General features: G+C 40.9%; 1 protein-coding gene across 10 annotated transcripts in view; it reads left to right on the top strand.

The window, feature by feature from the left end:
* PTPRD (protein tyrosine phosphatase, receptor type D) overlaps positions 1-26,082 on the top strand; it is a 416,835-nt gene that overhangs the window by 249,855 nt on the left and 140,898 nt on the right. For 7 of the 10 annotated variants that reach the window (XM_008054819.1, XM_008054818.1, XM_008054813.1 and 4 more), the window contains 4 exons: positions 4,638-4,735; positions 5,563-5,822; positions 19,854-19,944; positions 24,685-24,894. In XM_008054819.1, the coding sequence (XP_008053010.1) occupies positions 4,638-4,735; positions 5,563-5,822; positions 19,854-19,944; positions 24,685-24,894 (659 nt within the window). Of the gene's footprint in view, positions 1-3,610; positions 4,199-4,634; positions 4,736-5,562; positions 5,823-19,853; positions 19,945-24,684; positions 24,895-26,082 lie in introns of all 10 variants that reach the window. The other 3 variants (XM_008054815.1, XM_021710779.1, XM_008054814.1) reach the window with 2 other exon arrangements.

The following is a 26,082-nucleotide window of genomic DNA, read 5'->3' as shown; positions in this document are numbered from 1 at the left end:
CGGTTGTTGCCTCTCTGGTGCTAATTTGAGGCTACATTTAGAGCTCTTGGGATTGAGTACCATGGTGCATGTCCAGTGATTGCTAGTGCTAAGAAGTAAAGGGCAACCAGACACCTGTGTACCATCTCTGACGTCCTAAAAGATTTTTAGACAGGAAGAATATAATAAGGGAATAAGAACATACTGAAGGGAGAAGAGTTTATATGTCATGATATAAATCGAGTTAACTTACTTCTTTTGTAGCTGGACCCTCTCTGCTTCTACCAATAGATTCACTAGACCCTGCTTTTAAAAAATGGCCTCCAAACTTCCCTAAGTAATTATTTAAGACACTTTCATTTATCAGGTCTGAAGCTCAATACTGGCGTAAGTAGAACCATTTGCCCTGTTGCTAGTATGGCCTATAAAAGTAGTCCACAGTAACCCTAATGCATTAGAAACCCTGAGCCAGACTCCACAGAGAGCACATCCCTTTATTTTCCCAACTAGAGTATGCATGTTTTAGAGGGTGTGGATTCTGCTATATCCTTCTGTATTTTCACCTTTAAATGCCTGTGTGCCCTTGTACAAGTTTTTGCACAGAGTAAGTAGTTGATAAATGCTTCATGCATACAAAGTTTCTGGAAGCCAGAAATGGAATGGGTTCCAGTGCCTATATGTAAAGTTTGAGAGAATTCTTTTTAACTATATATGCAGTGATGTAGAACTCTCCTCATTTCACTCCCTCCCTCCCCCTTTTTTTTAAAATCTTACCAGTTATTCCCCAGTTGAAATACCACAACTGTCTGGAACTCTTACCTCCAACTTATTTAAGCTGCATCTGTTATTTCTATTATTCGCCCACTTTTGGAGATGTTAGGCATCCCCTCATGGGCCAGCCTCTCCTGAGGTGATGTTGGAGTTTTTCCTCAAGCTGCCTCTGCATCGGTCTGTTCACTGAATCCTTCACGTGTGCTTCTTGGTGCTCCTGGGCTGGTTGTCTCATAAGTTTTCAGGCTTAAGTGAACTTCTGTGCAGGGACGAGATGACTTTTGTGGGTTTGGCAATAGAGATGACTTTTGTGGGTTTGGCAATAGACTGAGATGTTCCTGGCACGGAAGTGGAAGCCAGTGGGTCAACGCTGACGCTCTTAGTTCTAGAGCATTCCTTTGATCTCATGAATCTAAGCCCATAAGGGCTTCACATCCCAGAATAAGAAAGGTCTTGCCAGCATCCAAAAACACAAGACATTGCTTCAAGCTAAACTTTGACTCCCATGGAAGAATAAATGTGCTTCCATAAAGTCAGTGGCTTTTTTTCTTAGACTTTACCAGTCCATTCTATTTCTCAAATTTTGTGCCCTAGTGATATATATTATTATTATTATTATTTTGAAAGCAGGATTTATTGAGAGGACAGAAAAGCTCCCACAGCGGGAGGGGACCCGAGGGGGTTGCCCCATAGTGATATTATAAAGTAAAACATCAGTTAATAAGAACATACTAGTTTATAAATGACTCATATTATTAGAATGCTATGTTTGTGGTTTATATCAAGAAAGTAAGTCTTTTTATTTGCCCTAGCTTTACCTGCATCTTATAGAAACAAAATGCACAACTTACATATTATTTAAATTTCGTGCCTTGGAACTAAAATTCGGGAAATGTTTAACAAATACATTTAATAAAATGTATTGTACTTGGAGGATATTGAGAATAATTATGTTCAGAGTCATTCGTTTCAACTGGATTTATTTTATTGATGGGTGTAGCCTTTGCTGAAAGCTCCAGTTCCCTGCGGATCGTTCTCAGTGGAGACTCAAATGTTTAATCTTTGGCACAATTGCTGGCATTTTCATGAACAAATCATGTAAATGCTGTGTGTACATAAAGGGGAATTAAAGATGTCTGCCAGTGTCTACCTTAAAGTGCTATTTAAAAATCAAAACAGTTGTAAGTATATTTAAAATAAAAATAGAATAATTCAGGCACTCTCCGACTTATGAATGGATTGCATTCTGAGAGTCAATTAGTTGGTGATTAAAATCCCAGTATGCATTTTTTCCAAGGGCACCATGAGTACACACAGTGGTTTGGCTTCTGGGCCAACCTTCAACATGCGCGGTATACACTTGCCTTACAAACTTTAGGAACTATTCTTTCCATACATTATAGATTAGCTGAGTTATAAAAACCTTACTGGGAATCTCCCCAGCATGTGAGCACAGCTGTTGCTCCATTGGTTAAGGATAGAGATATCGTAATGAATGTGTTCTCAGCAGAGCACATCTCCGCCTGGGTCTCAACCTTCTGAAATATAAAATGCAAAGATCTGAAATGTAAGATAACCAGATCCTCTCTAAGGTTAGCATTCTATGTACTATCCATTATCTTTCTGGTGTTTTTTTAAACTTTTATCTATATCCCATGATGCTATTTTTTAAAATGACCTCCCTCCCATTGTTGTAAACTTTCCTCCCTTCCTACTGTCTTTCTTCTTTTTTCTATGAACTTTGTTTGGTTTCGATTCTGATGATACTCTCTGATGATACATCTTTGGACAGTTCCCAAAGAATTTCCTGGCTCGGTTTGGTTTATCAGTGTGTTTCACCCTGGATTCCAGGAATAATTGTTCTCCAGTAAAAAAGAAAAAATACAGATGCGATCATGCATTGAATGAGTAGATTAGAACTCTTCACTCACCTAACTTAAAGATAAATAAGTTCTGTACTTATGGGAAACTAGCCCCTGACCACAAAAAGGCTAATATCCTGATAATTAATCACTATAATTAACATGAATAGAATGAACACTTTATACAAAGACTTTGACATGAATTTCCTCATTTATTATTCATCATAGCCATATGAAGTAGATCTTAATATAATTTTCAATTTACAGGTGAAGAACTTGATGTGGTTGACTAGTATGGATAGTAAAGTTAGACAAAAAGTGTAAATTAGATCCATAGTAAGTCAAAGCCACACTGTTATTTAACTTTTAAGCGATGTAACAGCGCAATTAAACATTTAAGCTACGGATTCAGGGAGGGTTTAAGCTACGGATTCAGGGAGAGTTAATTTACCTTATAGCTTCCTCACTTGCAACACACCTCACCTTGGACAGTTTTCTACCTCTCTAGGTCTCATTTTCTTTACATGGAAAAGGGAGATAATAATAACTGATCAGAGAATGCACCAAGGAGTCAGGAATGGGAATCAAATGAGAATTCTGTGTGAAATACTCTTAGCACAGTGCTCGGTACTTTTTACATACTCCATCATTAAATTGTTCTCATTAGCTATATCTGATTGGCTAATCTTCATTCAGATTAATTTCTTAGTGGCATTCAACCTTATGTGTGAAGGCAATAAAAATTTCCTTAAATGGATGATTCAACGATCATTCCTACTTTGTGTCACTTACCAAATAAATTCTGGTATTGTCGCCCACCTTCCTCAAGTAAGAGAAGGAGCGTACTTCCAAAAAGATGTGTGGGCAAAACGTCGTCTTTTGTCAGGGTGGGGGTTGCATAGCTCTGTGAGAATGCCAGTAGAGAACTCTGATTGGCAGTGACCGCAGCGTGAATGTCCATTCTGGTGGGTCTTACCACTCCCTACTGTGTGCTCCAGTTCCAGGGAAACCCAGGCTTGTGATTAACCACACTCAGATGAATACCGCTCTCATTCAGTGGCACCCTCCCGTGGACACATTCGGACCCCTTCAGGGCTACCGCCTAAAGTTCGGCCGCAAGGACACGGAGCCGCTCACCACTCTGGAGTTCTCTGAGAAAGAAGATCACTTTACCGCGACAGACATCCACAAAGGAGCGTCGTACGTCTTCAGGCTCTCAGCCCGAAACAAAGTGGGCTTCGGGGAGGAGATGGTGAAGGAGATTTCTGTTCCAGAAGAAGTCCCCGCTGGATTCCCTCAAAGCCTTCACTCGGAAAGCACCACTTCCACCTCCGTCCAGTTATCTTGGCAGCCACCTGTCCTGGCAGAGAGAAACGGCATTATCACCAAGTATACCCTTCTGTACAGGGATATCAACATCCCCCTTCTTCCCATGGAGCAGCTTATTGTTCCAGCCGACACCACTATGACACTCACTGGCTTAAAGCCAGATACCACATACGATGTAAAAGTACGTGCTCACACGAGCAAAGGGCCCGGGCCATACAGTCCCAGTGTCCAGTTCAGGACACTGCCCGTGGAGCAAGGTAGGATTTGGCTGCTTGTGGCCTTCCTCCCTCAAAGGAATGTCAGTCTTTGGAAATCAGGGTTTCGAAGCTATAAGTAACTGACCGGCCCATTCATATGAATAGGTTCAGCAAAAACAAAAAGGTAAAGTATGTAGAACTTGCTGCATCTCGGATGCCTTAGATTTCAGTTGTAGAATGCCAAGAAAGTCTGGCTGGCAGCGCCCCGATGTCCTCAGGTAAGGAAAATGCAATATAGTTGGCTGAGTTGGAGAGAGAGCAGAGATCTTTATGAAAATGGGGTATTGAAATGAGTGCTCTAAACAGGTAGGCAAATCATACTTCTCTCTCTGACCAAAGTAGACAGCACCTAGCATAAGCCCTCTGGTCCGTGGTGGAAAAGGACAGGTCACACGTTTTGAGGAATAGTTTAAATACACTGTTTTTCCTTTTCCAGCAGTGTTTGCAAAAAATTTTCATGTCAAAGCAGTAATGAAGACTTCAGTGTTGCTGTCTTGGGAGATTCCAGAGAATTATAATTCCGCCATGCCTTTCAAAGTAAGTCATTGTCTCGTTGGTAAGAAATCACAGGTAAAGGTGGAGGGACGGTTTATCTGGGTAAGTGGTTTGCAGAGCAAGGCCACGTTGATTTGGCTGCAGGCACTTGCTGTCTGCATTTGTGAATTTCACAGAGGAGATTGAGTCTGGTGACTTGGAAGCGTCACCTTTTCACCCTAATGAGGGGGCAGAAGCTCAAACCCAGGGCTAATATCCCTTGTGGGCTACCTGCTACTTTGAACTTGAGCATGTTACATCTAAGCTTGGGCTTTTGTTTTTCTACCAGTGCATGAGATTCACATGGCTTCTACCTATTTATAATGCAGTATCCTGAGAGTTTATGAATTTGTTGGTTTGAATTCTTGGCTCCTTTTCTTCTCTGGTTTGCCACTGAGACGTATTGAGAGATGTTAGCAAGAAGTACAAGTCTGTGAGATAAGCAGTAGAAAAACATTTTTGAAATTAAAGTATGTTTAGGAACAGGAATTGAAACCTTCTGAAAATAAGTGATACGGATAATACGTTGAAAACCTAGAGCATTTCTGCCCATATTTCATTAGATAACATGCAACCGACAGGTTCGATATTGGAAAGTTATTGTATGTATCTTGCCGTGCCTTTTTAATAGACTCAGAAATCTTATGTCATTATGCAGTATGAACTGACAGGAAAATTGAGACAGCCTCTAGGACTGTGAACATTTATGGGATTAGGAACCAACCACAAGTAGAACTGACCTCGTGTATTCTCCATAGGCAAGTTGCACCTTAGTTTAGAACATGTATTTTACCTGAGGGCCGAAATTCTGATTGGTTGTGCCTCTCCAGATTCTTTATGACGATGGGAAAATGGTAGAGGAAGTGGACGGCCGAGCCACACAGAAGTTAATTGTCAACCTGAAGCCCGAGAAGTCCTATTCGTTCGTGCTGACAAATCGTGGAAACAGCGCTGGTGGGCTGCAACACAGGGTCACAGCCAAGACGGCACCAGATGTGCTCCGCACCAAGCCTGCCTTCATCGGGAAGACCAACTTGGACGGCATGATTACTGTGCAACTGCCCGAAGTTCCTGCAAATGAGAATATAAAGTAAGTTGACTGAGGGTTAGAGCTGAAGGAAAGAATTACAGGCAAATAAGACGTGTCCGCATTATAGTGGTTATGAAAGATTGTATTGCCAAATGGAGAGTGGAAGCTGCTTCTGCGTGGACTCACAGTTTTGCTGTCCGTATTCTGTTGCAGTGTGTTCTGACGTTCATTGTAACACAGATTCTCATTAATTTAACTCTGAGTTTTTCCTGTGTGCCAAGAATAGTGTTACTTGGGAGAGACAGAAAGACAAATAGAGCATGGTCTTTACTATAAAGCAGTTTATGTCATGGCGTATAGAACAGTGGGAATCGTTGACTAACTAATTATTTGGCAAAATATTATTCTAATTGTGAGGAAGGCTTACAAAGTGCTGTAAGATTGAAAACAAAGTGAAGGAAATTAGATAAACAAAACTGGTGGATAATGCTGATATGTTGAAAAATTGGAAAAAATTCAACAAGTTCAAGTGCAAAAGACATGGGAGAAAGCATAAACATTAGAAAATGCATGTTTTTTGGTTTGAAAATAGCACAGTGCACAGGCCATTGGGCCTGGAGTGGAAAATTAAATCCAGTCAATTAAGTAGTTTGTCCAAGGACATATAGCTAATTGGTTGCATAACCAGTAGAAGAAAAAAGTATATTGACCAAAATGTGTTAACTACAAATATTGTGGTAGACCCCAAGGAATTTTTTTTAGAAATGGCTCCTATCTTCAAACAGCTTACCATAGAGTAGGAGATGTGGAGAAACAATGTACTAAGTGTTAAGGATAGACTTAGGCTTTGTCTTAAGAGAGGCTCACCCAGAATGGAATGGCTCAGACAAGTCTCTGAACTTGGCCTCCAAGAGGCCTGACATCTAGTGCCGTCAGATGGATCCCCCGTGGTATCTGGGCATGAGTAATGGGAGCAGGAAGAAGGCTTATAAGAGCCAAGCCATGCTCAGACTTTGGAGCTCTATCCTGTAGACAATGGAAATTCTTTTTTTTTTTTTTTTGAGTTGGAGTCTCACTGTTGCCCAGACTGTAGTGCAGTGGCCGCTCCCGGCCACCAAAGCCTCGACCTGCTGGGCTCCGGCGATCCTTCCGCCTCAGTCTTCCAAGTAGCTGGAATTACAGGCATGTGCTACCACGCCCGGCTGAATTTTTTTTTTTTTTTATTGTAGAGATGAGGTCTCGCGTGCTCAGGCGGGTCTCGAACCCGCGGGCTCAGGCAATCCACTCACCTCAGCCTCTCAAAGGCACGGGATTACAGGCTGAGCCACCAAGCCTGGCTGACAATGGAAATTCATCGAAGATCTTCATGCAGGATAATAGCATGACATCATTTCTAGAATAGTTGGGTTTCATTTTATTTTCCATTTTCGTAAATATTTACTGGGTATCTGCTGTGCTATCTGTCTGGGATAAGGCTAGACCCTTTCTCATTTCTTGACTCCCATGCCTTCAAGCTTAGATGAAACTCATTATGAAAGGTTTGAAGGTCAAAACATAGTTGAGGAAAATTGTTGGGAAGTCATCACTTAGTTAGCAGACTTGCAAATAGCAAGCTTCTAGGATTCAGAAGCAGACATGAAATATATTAGGGGAGTAGTGCCTCAGAAATCGGCTGCTGCTTTAATGATAAGATCAAGACAGAGGAAAATGTCATAGATGGTGCCAAGGTCTGAGCTTGGGTGACAATGGATGATGCCATTTTTTCCTAAAACTTGAAAAATCCAGAGGAAGTCAGTAAGTTCAATTTTGTATGTATTTATATGAAGTATCAGTGAAATACGCAGTTAGAAATATGGACTTAGTGAAGTCACTGAGATTAAAGATGGAAATTTGGGAATTGAGCGACAGTGGCTTTATGGAAGGAGACAGAATCACTGAGGCAGTGAGGTGAAACTTGAAGCAGAAGAATTAAGGTCAAGGTCTCAGTTAGTAGGAAGAAGAGAGCCAGTAGGCGAGAGAGAAAAGAACTCATTAGAAAGTTAAGAGGAGAACTGAGGGCAGCAGGGAAAAGGGATGTTCTCGAAGGAGGAGAACTCAGAAAATGGAGTAAAACATTCCCAAAGCTACAGAAAATGTAAAGAAAACTGATAAAACTGGATATTAGAAAAGTAAAATCATAAATAAGAAGTTCTAAAATAGCACAGTTTGGACACTTGAGACACATTCGAAAATGATCCCTTCAGAGAAAACTTCCAATTAGCATGTATTTGTTAAAATAATTGACAGATCAGCCAGATGACCGCTTTCCTAAAAGATTATTACTAAAGTAAAATCACTAAAAAAATAAGGTCTCCATTTTTGTTCTCTCTTCTTTTTTTATAATTCAGTAAACTGAAAATGACAATGCAATATAAGTATAATTTTTATCCCTTCAGTATTCAGTATGACCATGAGATTATATTTATCCATTGATTTCTTTATTCACCTGTTGACATTTTCAATTGATATTGGCAGATAAAGGATATTAATATATTTTTAAACCACTTTAGTGAAGTATGTTTGATACATAAAAAGCTGTACATATTTATTTTCATGTATTATTATTTTCATGTTAGAATCGTGGGGAACATGTAAGTATATTGTGTGAAGGCAGAATCTGAGCTCCTGATGATCCCTCCCCACTTCTGCGGTGGGGGTGGTGCCACTGGGTGGTTTGGTGCCCCTTATTCCTGCTTCCCCTTTCCTTCCCTTCTTTAGCAGTGCCAAGGTGTCCCGTGTTTAGTGCCCGCTTATAAGTAAGAGCATGCAGTAGTCAGTCGTTTGTTTCTCTGATAATCCACTTAGAATGACGGTCTCCAGCTGCCTCCATGTTGCTGCCAAGGACATAGTTTTGTCTTCTCTGTGACTGCATAGCATTCCGTTGTGTATACATTTTCTTTACCCAGTCCACCTTCAATAGGCATCTAGGTTGGTTCCGTGATTTTGCTGTGGTCGATGGCGCTGCAATGAGCATATGCATGAAGGTGTCTCTTTGGTAGAACAGTTTGTGTTTCTTTGGACATATTCCCAGAAGTGGGATCGCTGGGTCAAATTGTAGCTTTATTTTTCGTTATTTGAGATCGCTCCAAACTGTGTTCCACAAAGGCTGAACTAGCTTACATTTCCAGCAACGGTGTAGAAGCATTCCCTTTGCTCTACAGCCTTGCCAACACCTGTTTTTTGTTTTTTTCCTTCAGTGATGGCCATCCTTACTGGAGTTAGGTGGTATCTCATTGTAGTTTTGATTTGCATTTCTCTGATGATTAGTGATGCTGACCATTTTTTAGTGTTCGTTGGCTGCTTGGATGTCTTTCTTTGAGACATGTCTGCTCATGTCCTTTGCCCAGTTTTTAGTTTTTAATGGGATTATTTGTCTTTGTCAATTCATACAAGTTCCTTATAGATCCTGGATGTTAGGCCTTTGTTGATGCATAGCTTGCGGATGTTTTCTTTGGCCCTATTCTGTATGTTGTCTCTTTGCGTTCTTGATAGGTTCTTTTGCTGTGCACAAAACTCTTTAGCTTTATAAGTTCCCACCTGTCAGTTGTAGTTTTTGCTGCATTTGCCTTTGAGGAGCTGGCCATTAATTCGTTGCCTATGCTGGTGTCCAGGTGAGTTTCCCTCTGTTTTTTTCCCTAAGACTTTCATAGGTTGAGGTTTCTCATTTAAGTCTTTGATCCATTTGGAGTTGTATATAGTGATAGGTAGGGGTCTAGTTTCATTTCTCTGCATGTGGTCAGCCCGTGTTCCCAGCACAATTTGCTAAGTATGGTTTCCTTTCCCCAATATTTTTTTCTGTCAGCTTTGTCAAAGATGAATTGATTGTAAGGCCTGTGGTTTAATTTCCACGTTCTCTGCCCTATTCCATTGGTTTATGTGTCTCTTTTTGTACCAGTGCTGTGCTGTTTCGGTTACTGAAACCTTTTAGTAAAGTTTGAAGTCTGGAAGTGTGATGGAACCAGCTTTGTTCTTTTTGCAAAAGATTGAAAAGTTATACATATTTAATGTATACGACCCAATGAGTATAAGACCCTCAAGGACATAGACATATCATTTATTTCTTGATCACCCACTGCAGTGCCAGGCCGACATTTCAGGGACTCGGTGGATACAATGTAGTCTTTTTTTTTTTTTTTTTTTTTTTTTGAGTTGGAGTCTCACTCTGTCGCCCAGATTGGAGTGCAGTGGCCACTTCCAGCCACCGCAGCCTCGAGCTGCTGGGCTCCAGCGATCCTTCCGCCTCAGCCTTCCAAGTAGCTGGAACTACAGGCGCGTGCTACCACGCCCGGCTGATTTTTGATTTATTGTAGAGATGAGGTCTCGCCAAGTTGCCCAGGCGGGTCTTGAACCCGCGGGCTCAGGCAATCCACTCACCTCGGCCTCCCAAGGCGTGGGATTACAGGCTGAGCCACTGAGCCCGGCTATAATGTAGTCTCCTAATTGTTCTCACACACCATAGTTATTTGGGAAATTTGGACAAGTGAAAAGTTCGTTGAAGAAGAATCCTATGATAAAGATTAGGTAGATAAGGGAGGCTATAAAAGTGGATCCTAGCCCCATTTCACTAGTTCAGGGTAGGGGTCCTAGAGAAAGTGTCAACTAAACTGATGCTAAAAGAATGGCAAGAGGTTAGGAGGATCATGGGAGTGGATTTGCAGAGGATACAGCACTTGTGATGGTGCAGAGGCAAGAGAAAGACTAGCACTTCTTATTTGTCCACATTTTACCCATCTGTTAAGAGTTTTCAGCTGGCATCCAACAAATATATATTCTAGATACGCAATTTGTCAGTGTCATGTCTGGGAATAGAAGAATGACTGAGATAAAGCTCTACCTTTTAGTAAGAGAACAGATCTAGAAAATAGATAATGTGAATATAATGAGGTGAGAACTGCCAGGTTCTGTGGAAACATAAATATGCAATTTTGGCCCAACTCGGGTGCCAGGGGAGACCTCCTAAAGAAGTTGATATCTAATCTGAGTCTTATAGGATGAGATAGATTTAAGGTGGAAAAGTTACAAACAATGAAAGAACAGGGGAAAGATATGGACTATAAATGCATTCTGTTAAAAAGACATGCATGTCTATGTGGGAAGCGAGCAGTTGAAAGAGGAAAGTAGCATATTGTTCAGCATTTACTATGAATTTAGTTTTTAAGACTTTTTATATATGAAAAATGGTCCTTAGAAGCTATTCACCAAATGATCATGGTAAAGTTTTTTGGCCATTATTGGGAATTGGCATTTTTTTTAAGTTCTTCAGTGGTAAAGTTTGTTTCATTTTTCAATTTCTGAAGGCATTAAGAGTATTGTCAGATGTATTCTATCTTCTAGGATTTTCTTTAACTTGCTCAGTTTTTCTCTTTGTTTTATTTATGTACTTCCTCCTGTATTTGAAATGGGAGTCAGGGGAAAGGGATACAACTTTAGTAACAAGGAGACGCCACCATTTTCTGAAGCAGGGAAAGAAAGCAAACTACTATGGACAAATTTTGCTTTCTAGAAGTGAACTAAAGAGTCTCAGAAATATATTCTAGCCGCTTTGGGAGAAAAATGGAAGGAAAGACAACCAGGAAAGCACTTGAGTGGAAAAAGTATCAGGACCATAAAAAATGAAAAGCAAATTTATTAGTGAAACACCTTGGTAGTCTATGTGTGCTGGAATTCTTAAAGGGATAATAGCATAAGGTTACCCATCTTGTTTCTTTTGTTGGTTCATGTGACATGGTCAGGTAGTATGTGAAGCTCTGTGCCATTTGCAGCAATTGACAAGCTTAGAAATCAGACAAGATGGTAACTTTTTGCACGGGATGGTATGGCAGAAATGAGGGGAGGAAACAACCCATTCCAGAACTGTGAATAAGTTGCTGAGTCTTACTTCGATGAAAACTGTCCAGAGAAATGCTTCCTGTTTGTTTTCAAGCAAAATGCCGTTTTAGTGATCAGGCTGCCTGTTTTGTTGAACAGCAGAAACAATGCTTTCCTCCTTCTAGCCAAGTTAGTTGGGAGGTCTTGATTCCTACCTCCCAACTCCTTCCCACCTAAAAGAAAAACGACCTCTTATAAATTTAAGGAAGACACAGCCCCTCACTTTCAAATCCTTTCACACTTGGCTCTTATATTTTTGTGTGGCAAAGTAGGAGAGGTCTCCCAGGGAGAGGCTATCTTTCTCCTGAAACAGCCTTAAGGATACTGCAGGTTCTGGTACCAGAAATTCTGCAGTACTGCTTAAACCTTCTGTTTCTGTAGATTTGGGGCGCAGCATTCCAATCAGAAAATTTAACAACACCAATTTTCTTTAGAAGCAAGTTGTGATGACAGAGGGAACTTGTGACTTTATAGAATGGAATTTTACTCTGGGTGCTTAAAAAAAATGTGTGCCACACAGATTGCACTAAGAGAGAAAGCCACCAGAAGGTACACACTGTAAATTAATTTCATAACAACCGTTTTATATCTATAAAAAATGGAAATGAAGAATCAGAGTATTTTACAAAATGTTTGATTTCCTTGGTCTTACTAACTTGGCTTTTGAGTTATCTTCTTTTTCTTCTTTTTTAAATGAGGGTTTTGGTGGAAGCATAGTTTACAATCCTGCTTCATCAAATGTGTGTCCCACTATTATCAGTTTAGTGAGGAATAACTAATGACATGTCTGCCAGTTAAAGTATTAAAGGCTTAAATTTGTACAGCGTTCTACAATTTACTGAAGATATTAGAAGGTCTCATTTAAGCCTCACAGAAACTCTGTAAGGTAGGCATTCTTCCTCCAATTTACATGGGAATAAAGTGTGGCCCAGAGATACTAAGTGGCCTGACCAAGATCATATAGCTAATACTAGTTAGAGTTAATACCAATAGAGGGCTATTCAAATAACTTTACACACGTTAACTGATGTAATCCTCACAAGAAGGGTGCTTCTTATTTTACACCCGAGGATCATACTAGGTAGACTGACTTGTCCTGGCACAAGATGGCACATAATATCATAACCAGAGAAGAAACTTCCAGTCGGGCAGTTTGGCTCCAGAGCCTACTTTCTGAGTGTCAAACCAGAACACTTTTTGCTAGGACAGTTGCTAATTAAGAACACCATAAGAGCGCATAAACAGGACTGGCCCAGACCAACCTTAGAACCAAGAGCAATCAGGCACTTATGCTTGGGCTCAGATCATGGAAATAAATGTACGTCTCTAAGTATCATGAAGCAATAAAGTCAATAAGTTGTCATGGGAATCCAAGGAGGGGTGAAGGGGGAAGGCTCTCACAAGGAATGACATTCATCATTAAACTCTGAGACAGATTTTTCACCTCCCAGTTAAATAGCATGTTTGTGTTTGTGAAGGCTAATACAAACTGCTAATACAAAAAGCCAGACTGGATTTGAATTGCGACTGCCACAAAGACCAGAGCTCTCCTTTCTGTGTAATTATATGGATCCGGGCCCCTTGATGATAACATATTAAATGAAATTAGTAAAACTTTACTTAATATAATTAAAATTCTGAAGGTTAAATTTAACTTATCTAATTAAATCTAACATACTGGGAAAACGCAGACTTACTTTATAAGTAGTCAAGGGCTTTCCAGGTATATTGATTCTGAAGTTATTTATTTTTCTATTAGTTTAGCAATTAAATCAGTGTTGAAAAGGTGTTTTGAGTCTAAACTCGAGACTTGAGGCAGACAGGCAAAGCAAAATGGTGAGTTTAGTCTTACAAATGTAAAGCTAGCTGCAAAAGCAATTTTTTTTTTATTTCAAGCAAGTTATTTCAGTTCATATGATTTGGTTGATATGAATTTATTGGGCACATATTAGCTCCCTATTTCACTTCTATCTGAATCATCTTATCTTTCTTAATGAGATTAGAACAAGGGTCACCAGAAGGGCAGTAAAGAAAAAAAAACTTTTGCAGGAGTTACATGTTGTGTAAACTCTGTTTGGGCATGTCACTGCTAGTTTGAAGATAGGAGAAAATGCTTGAGGAGACTGAATGTTGGAAGTTCTGATGCAGAGGAAACCCAAAATATTTTTGACTACCCGTTTTAGGAGAGACATACGTTCCTGAGAGCCACCTACCCCACCCACTTTCACTTTTAAGTGGGAAGATAACTCAGTGGTAAATGACATAGTTAAGCACATTTGGAGGAGATTAAATGTACATCTGCTTCAGTAATGCTTGTTCTAAATATATAAATATATCTTTAAAAGGATAAGAAAATCATAAACTAAAAGTGATCCATTGAGACTGTGTATTAGGGGCAGTTGATTTAACCAGAGAAGTCAGGAGAGGTTTCACTTAGGAAATAATAAGTGGATAGATATTTGAGGAAAGGGAGCACTTAATTTGGTGGGAGCCACAGAAGGTTCTAGGCAGCTTGAATAGAATGATTAAAAGTTTGATGACCCAATGGACCAGGTTAAATTCAAGACTCTGAAGGCCTAGCTCAGAGGGCACGGAGAGATGGATTCGGGCAGGATTCTGCTGAGCCTTCGAATAATACCTTTCGGTCTTTACCTAAGAGAAACAAGACTCCATTGAAATGTTTCTAGAAGGGTAAATGGCACAGTCAATTTTGTGCTGTGAATTGAAAATTTCAGAGGGCAGACTGGAAGGGACTGAAATCGATGGAGCGAGGGGCGGGGAGGGAGAGAGAGAAAGAGAGGGGAGAGGAAGGCAGTCATCAGAGCGTGAGACGATGGAATGAGGACAGGGGTGGCCTTGCGATGGAGGGAAGTGAATGCCCTGGACAGAGAGTTTCGAAGTAGCAGGACTTGGCAATAGCTTGGTCAGGAGAGAGGGAGGGAGGAAAAGCAGGTTGTCGATGAGAACACACGGGTTTCTGGCATGGGTGCGGAAGTGGATTGTGGTGCAGTGTTAGGAGGGATTTATCTGGGAGGGTATATTTGTTTTGTTTTAACCACAGTAAATTTGAGAAACTTTGTGGCCTAGAAATGGAGACATAAAGTGGAAGTCAGAGAAACTTGTGGAATTCAAAAGAGCATTCTCAACTGAAGGGTGGGCTCTGTAAATCACTTGCATGTCGCTAAGAGCTGATACTCTGAGCTGGAATGAGATCTCCTGGGATGAAAATTGGGTGTGAACAGAAGTTCTTGTCCAGAGCCTTGAGGAACTCACCAGGAGAGCTGGGTAGCAGATCGAAAGTCTGCTAAGGAAATGAGGTGAGTGTGCTCAGAGATGCAAGTAGAAGTCGGAGGAGAGTTTGAGCGCAGAGAGAGGGCTGGAAAGGTTTCTTGGAGGGTCTGTCAACTTGTTAAGCGGTTTGCGAAGAGGCCAAGAAAAAAAGAGAATCAAAGATTCTCCTTTCAGTACAACACCATGAAGTTTACTGAGAACCCTGGCCGTGGCAATGAGGTGTTGAGGGCCCATGACCGCAGCGTAATTGGCTGGGAAGTGAGTAGAATGGGGAGGCCAGGGAGAAAGGTAGGGACACGCAGCTCTTGGCAGAAAGTTGGCAGCGGGGGGAGGGTTGAACCGGGTGACTAGAACGAGATGTGGTTTGTTTTGTTTTGTAAATGGCAGGTAGTTATACAGGGTTGAAAGCTAATGGAACAGAATCCAGGGGGCAGGCGGAATTTGAAATATATGAGAGAAAGGGGCTATGGTTTATGGTGGACTTCCTGAGCAACTGAGAGAATGACAAACAATTTGAGAAATAGTTCTTGGCCTTAAAAAGTAGGGCCGGGCCTTCGATGGTACAGGACGCGTGCGTGGTATGTTTCAGGATCTAGCTAGGCTTGCAGTGTGGTAGACCAGTGATGGGGGAATTCTGGTCTGAGTGTTCGCATTTTCTCTGTATCTAAGAGATAAGGCCATCCTTAGGTGGGGGCATGCACGTCTGAGGTTTCAGGCCAGAAAAGGATGTTGGAAAATGTTCGTATGGAAGATGGAAGCGCTAGGTAAGTGGAGAGAGTTGTAGGTAACTAGGCGAAGTGGTAAGATTGCTAGGCTGTGTGGGGCCTAAGTGGACTGGCTGATCCTGAATCTATGGCATTATCCTGCCCTGGGCTTTATCTCTCAAGCTGTATTCAGCAACTTGGGCTCTGGCACAGAGAACAGCAAACATAGATCTCAGCTGGGGTCGCGTGGAGGGAGTAGGCTTTGGAAAGGGAGAGTTGAAGGGTCTGAGAGCCGTGGGTTGTGCACGGTCCAGACTTCCAAAGGCTGAAACCACCCAGGATGATGGTGGAGTCTGGGAAAAAAAGGAAGGCTGTGAATCCCTCCAAAGAATCTTCCTCGAAAGGAAGGAGCCGTTGGGGAGGTGGTAGATGACAAAAACTATCCAGAGAAGAGCGTAGCTGGATTGTACGAACTTCCAAAACGGAAGGGGTTGTTTCATTTCTTAGCAAGAGGGTGGAGCGAAATTGCCTGCGAGAAGCCATGGAAAGCCAGGAAAGAAACCCAGACCCTGACCTTGAGGTTCACCAGCAAGGGAGGGAGAGGCACCAACAGCCACAGCACAAGAAGACAGTGAAGCAAGCAGTGTCCTCGGGAGAAAGCCAGGTTGCGGGTCAGGCAAAAACACGGGCATTTGCAAAGCCGTCGTGGTGTGGAGGACAGAGTTGAAGTGTGTGGATGAGATCAAGGCAGGGCTTCCCATGTCACCCAGCTCCAGATTGCCACTGCCCCGTTTCTTTCCATGTGCAAGAGCTGCTTTGAAGCAAGCTTCCCTTTGCCCCTGACGAACGCTTTCGAGATCAGCGGGGAGAAAAGGTGATGTATATCTGGGCAGGCTGCTAATTAATTGCGGGGGGGAGGCGATTCAATGCCGATCCCAGCCACGCGTCGACTGAACGGCTGGGCAGTGCCGCAGGAGAAAGGATGGATCCTTTTTTCACGTGCAAGACGGGCAGCTCAAGGCAGAAAAGCAGAAGCAGAATTGATAGACCTCATCAACCCCACCTTGATTTACAAGGAGTCCGCGAGAGGACAGCAAGAGCTCTCTGATCGCGTGCAGAGCGGCCGCTTTGGGCCTAGAGTGCTGCTGACTCCGGGCAGCGGGTGGTGAAAGACAAGAGGCGTCTTGACAAGTGTGTGTCTCAAGCCTATCTGCAGCGTGGTTCTGTACGCTCAGTTGCAGCCTCTGTCATTCTCCTCCGTGCTCATTTAACACGATGGACTTGTTTGGCAAATCCTTTAGGTGGTGGGAGAATGGGACGAAGAGGAAGCTCGCGCTGAATCACGGAATAAAAGCTCTTGGTCCCTGTCGCACACCCGACTCCTTCTTTTCCTCATCCTCCTTGATGGTTGGGGTTGTGTCCAGTAACGAAAAAGAATGGCTGGGTGCGTCATCCTGCGTGTCTGTGGACGAGCTGCTTAGAGAGCCATGGAAAAAGGATGGTGGTGGAATTGTCTGATTTGGCTTGAAGGCTTGGTGTGAGGTGGGGGGTTGACACGTTCTTTAACCCACGTTATCTCGCGGAATCTCGGCGGGTCCTACTGAATAGCTGGTTCAGGCACCTCTGAGGGTCAGTACAAGCCCGTAAGCAGTGACATCTCTTCAGTGCTCCATGCCACACACACTGTGCAAGCACTTTGGGTGGATTTGTTTTCTCTCCCCCAAGTAGCAGCCTTATGTTTTTTGTTCTCGTATTCTAGAATATGTAACTGAGATGGTGGGAGGTAAAATCATCAGCCCAAGATCACACAGTGTGTTAGTAGCAAAGGCCAAACTCTGGGCCGTATCTGCGTGGCGCTCCAAGTGCCACACTCTTCACCAGAACACTCTCGAGCAGCGCACTCCAGCAACTAGAATGAGGGCCGCCTGTGAAATTTTTAAATTTCTTAGTAGCTACAGTAAGGAGGTAAAAAGAAACTGGCGCGGTTAACTTTAATAACTGATTCGGTTTAACCCAATATAGCCAGCATATCATCATTTCACATGGTGATCACTAGTTTATAAAGCATGACTGAGATATTTTGCATTCTTCTTTTTTCATACTAAGTCTTTGAAATCCAGTGTGTGCAGTGGCTCACGCCTGTAATTCCAGCACTTTGGGTGGCCCAGGCAAGAGGACAGCTTGAGCCTAGAAGTTTGCGACCAGCCTGGGCAACAGAGCAAGACCTTGTCTCAAAAAGAAGTGGCATGGTGGTGCACACTTGTAGTCCCAGCTACTTGGGAGACTGAGCCTGAAGAATTGCAAGAGCCCAGGGGTTCGAGGCTGCAGTGAGCCGTGATCGTGCCACTGTACTCCAGCCTGGGCAACAAAGTGAGAGCCCAGCTCCAAAAACAGACACAAAAGCAAAAATAAACCCCAGTGTGTCTTTTACACTTTCAGCACATTCTCAGTCCAGGCTGGCCACGTTTGAAGTGCTCGGTGACCTCCAGAGGCTAGTAGCTGTCCCACTGGACAGCTCCACGTTTCTTTTTTGAGTCGGAGTCTCACTTGGTCGCCCAGGCTGCAGTGCATGGCAAACTCTTGGCCACCACAACCTCCACCTCCTGGGCTCAGGTGATCCTTCTGTCTCAGCCTTCCAAGTAGCTGAAACTATAGGCACGCGTCACCACACTCTGCTAGTTTTTTGATTTATTGTAGAGATGAGGTCTTGCTGTATTGCCCAGGTTGATCTTGAACCTGTAGACTCAAGCAGTCCTCTCTCCTCGTCTTCCCAAAGTGCTGGGACGAGAGGCAGGAGCCACCACATCTGGCTCAATTTTATACTCTCTTGATGGAAAGAGATCTTTATCACCAAAAATTTGCTGAGTTTGTTACAGATTTTGCTCTGAGATGAGTAGACAGAGACCTTCTGGTGCATCTGTTGTTCTCTGTGATACAGTGTGAGACAGGGTTCATGATGTCCTTACTCTCATCCCTTTGTCCTGTGTGGTGGTCTTCTCTTTCAAAGATGTGTAGGTACATTTGGGTGCACATGTGTGTGTTTTCATTTTACAGCAAGTATCCACCAAATGTATGCAGTCCTTAAAGAGTACTCTATGATACTTAGAGTAAATGAAAAAGGGAGACAGCATCTTGCTAAAGTGAAGATCAATATAGGTTTAAGTCCCTTTGCTATCTGTTTTAACTTGGGCAGTTAATTTCTCCAGATCTGTCTTATTGTCTGTGATCTGTCCTTGCAGCCTTATAGACTATCCTTAAGCTGTCCGTAAAGGGTAGACTATTAAGGGACAAAACCAGGTTATGCATTTAATGTAATTCCTGGGAAGGAGGAGGTAATTATTACGCAGTTTGTTCAAAGTCCTTGTATAGTTACTACCAAGGATCAGTATGAGCAGAGTATACACTATATAGAAGTTACAAAACAGCTTTACAGACAACCTATATCTGTTTATGGACTGGCGCGTCCATATATGACTTAAATTTTAGTTGAGCATTCTCAGTGTGAAGACTAAGTTGCTTTCATATCTTTGTGTATAAATATCATTATATTGAGATCTGTTTTGAAGGCCTTTAGGTAATGATCTCCAAATTTTTGCAGTACTTACTTTGATATTTGTAACTTGATGGGTAGAAAGAGAACATTTATGTATTATGCTATGTAATTGTTGTGAAATTATAGGCAATTTTTATGGTTTCAATTTTTTCTCCAAATAAAAAAGTACTTTGGGTTTGTATAAACAACAACAGCATCATGGTATTTATGTGAACTAAGGGTAACGTTTATTATGCATTTATATATTTTTTAAATCCTCTTAGAAATTAGTGTCATAGAAAATATTTGGTTCAGCAGCTTGTGACGTTAGATTTCAATATCCTAGCCTTGTATGTGTCCAGCACCAGGATCCTAACAAACTATGCCTGCTCTGTTTGTGATACCTAATAAAGAGCAGTCAACCATGGTGATATTACCATACAAGATCACTGAAGTCGCACATAAATGACTGCCCATGTTGTTTTTGAAATTGAACAAACAGGTGGTTATTTGTCATTGATGTAAGAAATGGACAAGTCACTCCATATCCATCATTTGCTTTCAGTCTCAATCACTGATCTGTGGAAGATCTAAGGATAAATTCACTTTTTTCCACCTCTGAACTAATCTTACTTTTGTCTATCCATTCTTTTGCAGAGGTTACTACATAATAATTGTGCCTTTGAAGAAATCTCGTGGGAAATTTATCAAGCCATGGGAGAGTCCAGATGAAATGGAATTAGATGAGGTAACTATGTCTTTGTTGCCGTGCCTTTCGTTAGTTATTTAATTTATTAAATCTCCTTCTCCTCTCTATGGAGGTTTTTCAGCATCTGATCTGGGTGCTGGCTTCTCCATGGCTGGCTGGTTGGATGGTTCAGTGCTATGAGCGTGCTAACCTCTAGGGGTTCCAACAAAGATCTTTCCGCTTTAATTAAAAAACATTAAGCTGCAATAAAGCTTACAACCTGTCTCGTCTTTGTTGGCCTTAACAGTTTGCCCCTTGCTCCTTGTAAAACATGAAGTGGAGATGTGGAAGGTGGAGCACAATGTCAGCAAAGACATAATCATCATTGTTAAAAATTGCAGTGTTTGCTTAAGGCTATTACAAACACTCGATTGTACGTTTCAGCAGAGTTCATTTGACCTACTATGTGGTCTTGACCAGTTTCTTACAGAAGTCTGTGGATTAGCAAATGTTTATCTTCTGTAATCTGTAGGTTTTCAGAATCAAAAGTGCATGTAACTATGGCAGGGTGGAGTGGTGGTGGAACAAATCACACGACTTTTGGAGCAAAGCAAGAAATAACAGAACAAAACATAGCAAATTCTAAATAGTATGATTTTAATTTTGAAAATCTTACAAACAGCATACTGTAAAATTTTAATTGATACTTTTTGTAAAAAGAACATTTTTGTGAAAGTTAATATGTATTATGAAGAATGAGACCTAATAATTACATATTTCCATTTAGATAAGAAAACTCTGACCCAGAAGTGTTCAGCTAGATTCTCAAAGGACCACAGGAAATTAATGGCTGGAATTCACATTTTAAAATACAGAAGAGAGTTCGTTATTTTAACATGACGCTGTTTTGAATCAGTTTGTAAGGCAGATAGAACAAGCCCCCCGTTTGGGAAAATAAAAGATTTTAATATATTGAGTTTATTTACAACATAGGCCCATATCTTAAATAAACGTGTAACCTTTTATTTCTAGATATTTTCTCTACCTCAAATCTGGTCACAAAGAGCATGGAAAAGAGTTAATTCTCTAACTGCATTGCAGAAAGGTGATGTTTATTTCATACATGTCTGCACAAAAGAGTCTGTGATCTGACCAAAAAAAGTTGTTAGCTTCCTTTGGCTGACATATGTCTTCTCTAGAAGTGGGATTCGTTAACCTTTCACTTATCTGAATTCAATTTGATCAAGTTCAGAAGAGGAGATGAGTTCAAAGTTAGGCCTATGGTTTTTGTGTCACTGTTTAGTGATTGGATGATCACTGGAGGCGTGTAAAATGAGAAATCATTTCAATAATGTTGTCGAGTAATTGAGGTATATTATTCATTTAATTTTTTTCTATTAATAATAAAGAAACAAAACCATTATTCTGTGATATCAGAGGAATAGTAATTCTTCATTCAAAGATGCAAAATGATCAGCTGGTCTTTTGTAAGCATTTTGAAGCAAGACATGATTTTACTTGCAACTGACTAATCTGTTAATCCTGAGACATTCTCTCCTGTTTTAATCGGTTCTCAGCTGAACTGTCACCATCCCATTTTAGTTGAAATTGGATTTAAAATGCAAAGGCAACTTGTACAATCTACGAATCATTCTACCTATTTTTTTAAAAAGAGTTTTCAAGACTTTGAGATCCAAGCCAACATGACATCAAATACTCTTAACTCATAAGCTTTCCTTAGAAGTAAAGCCATTTGATAATAAGTAATAGGAAGTGATTTTCTTTTACAGCCAGATTTTAACCTCCAAAATGCACAGCAACACACAGGGATTAAAATATAGTGATATATGACTTTGAACTTTCTTGCAATTAAATTCGATGGGTCTCTGCTGCTGATTCCCCTAACAAAGGGTCATTTTAATCATCCAAGTTGTGGTGCATTAATCTGTGTAATAGTTTTATAAAGAACATTTTATTAATTCAGAATTTTGGGGTCGGGATGCGTTGTTTCCCTACTCTTCCTACTGATATAATTGAGACCACATTGTAGAATTAATGGTGGAAGAAATAAGATATGCATTGACTGGAAAATGGAAATTATTTCTGATAAAGAACGAAAACCCTTTGATATATCTTCTGGAATTACCTCCAATACATCTTGTAACTATTGTGGCAAGTAACAAATGAAAGTAGTCTGTGGCCTCACTTTATGCTTACTCATCCAGTTTCTGATCCCTACAGACAGGTTTTTTCTTTTTTTCTACCATGGATAATGAAAGCATTGTAGTAATTTTATCTACAGCTTGGTGCTGCCAGGTTTGACAAAGCAGTGTTCCTCTCTTAAGTGTATTTGAACAAGTAATTTTTCAGAAAGGCCTATAATTCAAATTGCTGGAACCATGTCATCAAATACAAGGGTGGCCTAAGGGGATTTCCACATGTATGCCTCATATCTAGGCCCATAAAAAGCTGAAAGAGGCTTTCTCAACAGAGTTACTCTCAAAATTATCTTCTGAGATCATTTATCCTTGGTCTGGGGTTGCTGTCCACATGATACATTCATAAACTGGCACTCCTCTTCTCAAGGTCAGGCTGGGCAGAGTAGACATTGATAGTCAAAATGAATTTTGGACAGATTGACTCCCAAACTGTTAGTTATATTTAATTCAGAGCAGGCCGTGTAGTAGAGCATAAGCTTTTCATTGCACTCGACTTCAAAGGCTTTCCATTAAATAATGTGGTCACGTGTGGTTGTAACTTCAACACACTGGCTTAACTGGGGTGCCATCTGAGCTCACTTGAACCCTTCAAAACATAACACAGGAAGCATCCTACAGAGATGAGAGCAAACTAAAGGGGCAGGCGGATGGGCCAGGCTTGACCTTAATGAATGACTGCATTGGATCTAAAGAACACCAAAAGACTCCATTTTTTTTATTCTGAAGCACTTCCCTAAGTCTTCTAAAGAAACCCTAGCAAAAGGTGCTCATGGGGATGACAGTGATATGGATGAATTATGACTGTTGTCCACATCTGCAATATGAATAAAATCAAGGTGGAGTTTGATCAGTGAAGAATAAGAGGGGACACAGTCACATAAACAACCGACAGTAAAGGGTTTTGATTAACCAGCATCAAAAAGCTGTTCAGTTCATCTGCAGTGCATTTCTCTTTCCCCCTCTAATGGGCTACCATCATTTACTGCATAGCAATAATAACCCGTGTAATGACTTTTCAGATATACTATTGCATTAAACTTTTGGCGTCAGAGTTTTTTAAATAAACATGTGGAAAGAATCAGGAAAAGGAAATAATGCACTCAACTGTGTGAAGGAAAGCAGATGCAGAAAAATTATATGTCTAAATACAGACTGGGTTAAAACCTCTAGATGATCAGAGCTTAAACACAGTCACAATAGCAAAAACATGGAACCAACCTTACTGCCCGTCGAAAGTGGACTAGGTAAAGAAAATGTGATACATACACATGGTGTAGTAGTATCCAGCCATAAAGAAGAACCAAACTATGGACTTCGAAGCAAATGGATAGAGTTGGAGACCATCACACTAAGTGATCTATCACAGCAACAAAGAGCTGAAGACCACATGTTCTCACTCATAAGTGGGCCCTGAACAATAGTCACGGAAACACGAGGGCGGAATCAAAGGTTGCTGGGCTCTGCTAGGGGAGGGAGAGAGGGGTGGAGGGGGTGGGGGAATGTGACAACACAAAGGGTAGTTGGTCCACCGCCAGGGGGAGAGAGGGCCAGTTGGAAACCCAAACTCTACAGTCTTTGCTACACAAATATTAAGCAAAATCAAAATTCTTTTTAAGACATGGATAAAAAATTGCTGCTTAAATCAAAAGTCATCCCAAGCTGTCACAGATCTTTTTCCTGTTAAACTCTATGAAATAACCAATATTTAATAAGAGAAGAAAAAGATAACTGACATCATATTGAAATCAGTGTAATGACATAACTTTAATATGATTTGTCTCCTAATAAGAGTCAATGCGAAACAATAGATCATCCAAAAATAAATCCTACTTTTTTAGAAATACATGAAGGGCCTGTATATACGTGTGTATGTTTGTTTTCTTCTAGGTAATATGAAAATTAATTTTGATCCACCCTGTCTATATCATTTGGCAAGATATTGAACCCCCCAGAAGTAGGGACTAAAAAAACTGACTCCATGATAAAATATGAGGAATTGCACCCCTATTGCTTAATCAAAGAGTCAAGCCAGAAATCATTAAATGAGTGACAATATCTACTTAATATATATAAATTAAACATTGTTCATTGTATTCTGTGATTTAAGAGGATTTGCGTCATATAAATTATCTCATTACTGAAAACAATCTAAAATGGTACTAACCTCTTAAAGTTTGGCCATATTTAAAGATTTAGATGGCTTTATCTGAGGTTACTACTTGTTTAATAAATCTTTCTGCACGGCAAGGTTTTTATGAAGCTGACTTTTTTTGTTAGACAAGTTATGATGCACTATTGCCCTTTGAGAGAATTTCATTAGTGTAGGAAATGAAATGAGCCACCAGTAAAGGATTTAATTACCTGTGTTTATAACCTGGGCCGTGCAGTCGCAGTCCAGTATCTTAACAGGAAGACAAGCATTTGAAAGATTGAAGAACTGAGATTCACGTGCTACATGAAATGTGGACAAACTATATTTGGGTGATACCCAGTTCCAAATTAATTCCTCTCATTAAACCATCGATAACTTGGGTTATTGTTGTTTACAGTTCTTTTTCTGTTTTCTCCTTTTTTCCGTAAGCTGCTTAAGGAGATATCTAGGAAGCGCAGAAGCATCCGTTATGGGAGAGAAGTTGAATTAAAGCCATATATCGCCGCTCACTTTGATGTCCTTCCCACTGAGTTCACCCTGGGGGATGACAAACATTATGGTGGATTTACAAACAAGCAGCTCCAAAGTGGTCAAGAATATGTCTTCTTTGTATTAGCAGTAATGGAACACGCAGAGTCTGTAAGTTAATCATGACGGCATCTGTTTCCTAGAGTGTGTGCATACATTTTCACTGGGTTAGGATTATTTGGGAATTTTTAGGTGTGTGCATCCTAATTATTTTTCTTGAATTGTTATTAAGGGCAATAGTCTGCTATCTACTTTTTGAACACTGCTGTATGTACTGTTTGAAGTTGCGTGACAAATAAAACCATGTCTTTGATGAAGGGAATTTAGGTGGACCACACGTTTATGAAGGGCTGGACCGATCGGACATGGTTCCTGAGACCCTTCAAAGGAAGACAGATAGCAAGACATTAAGAGCGATCACTGCTCACAATCTCCTTCCCTCAACCTTTTAAAATGACTGTTGTCAAAAAAAGACTGCTCTTACCTTGCAGAATACCTGATAGCCATTGCCCAAGTAATTACAGTGGAAACTAACACCCACTACCACGCAACATAGCCTTTGTCCAAGTATTTGAAAATAATATCTTTGGGGGTGATTGTATTTATTCTCGTGTAACTACCAAGTGAGACCACAGTGCCTCCACCCAGATTCCCATGGAAGGGCTGTCTAGGAAGAGGCAAACAAGGCAACATTTTTATTATGGCGATTTATGAGTGACTTTATCAGTCAAACACCAAGGAAAGTAGAAAATAATTCAACAAAAAGGAGAATTCCTAAGGTGCTCTAAATGATTTGTCTTTTCTATAAGGCATCTTGCTTATACGTTATTTTCTGCTTCACTTGCTTTGAACGTTTAAAGCAAAAGAGGAGAGAAAATGTAGATGGCAGAGGGGAGAATTTGAAGTGGCAATTCACAGGAACATGGATATAGGCCTTCCAAGCTGCATCTTTCTCATGGAGGCCTAAATGTGACAGACGGGGCAACTCAGTTGAGCCAGTCACTTCCTGTATTCACACAGCCCTCGATTTCTCAAAGGTTTCTCCACGTCAGGTGTTAGCCTGTACAGTGGGGCCTGTCTTCAAGTGACTAAAGGCATTCCCCCATGGAAAGTCAGAACACAAAGGCAGCCTCTCCACCGGTTTACCTGTGTGCTCAGAATCTCGTTTGAAAATGAAGCGATGACCTTCCTGGAATTTTAATGTACGGATATGCTTTTCCTTTCTAGTTGAAGGCTTTAAGACAGAACATCAAGGGGATGGAATGTTAGAAATCATCTTTTTCTTTTATTCAAAAAATG

This window comes from Carlito syrichta, unplaced genomic scaffold (assembly GCF_000164805.1).
Source record: "Carlito syrichta isolate Samal-C Ts95f unplaced genomic scaffold, Tarsius_syrichta-2.0.1 Scaffold301531, whole genome shotgun sequence".
Taxonomy (NCBI): domain Eukaryota; kingdom Metazoa; phylum Chordata; class Mammalia; order Primates; family Tarsiidae; genus Carlito; species Carlito syrichta.
This window is presented reverse-complemented; position numbering and strand designations above follow the sequence as displayed.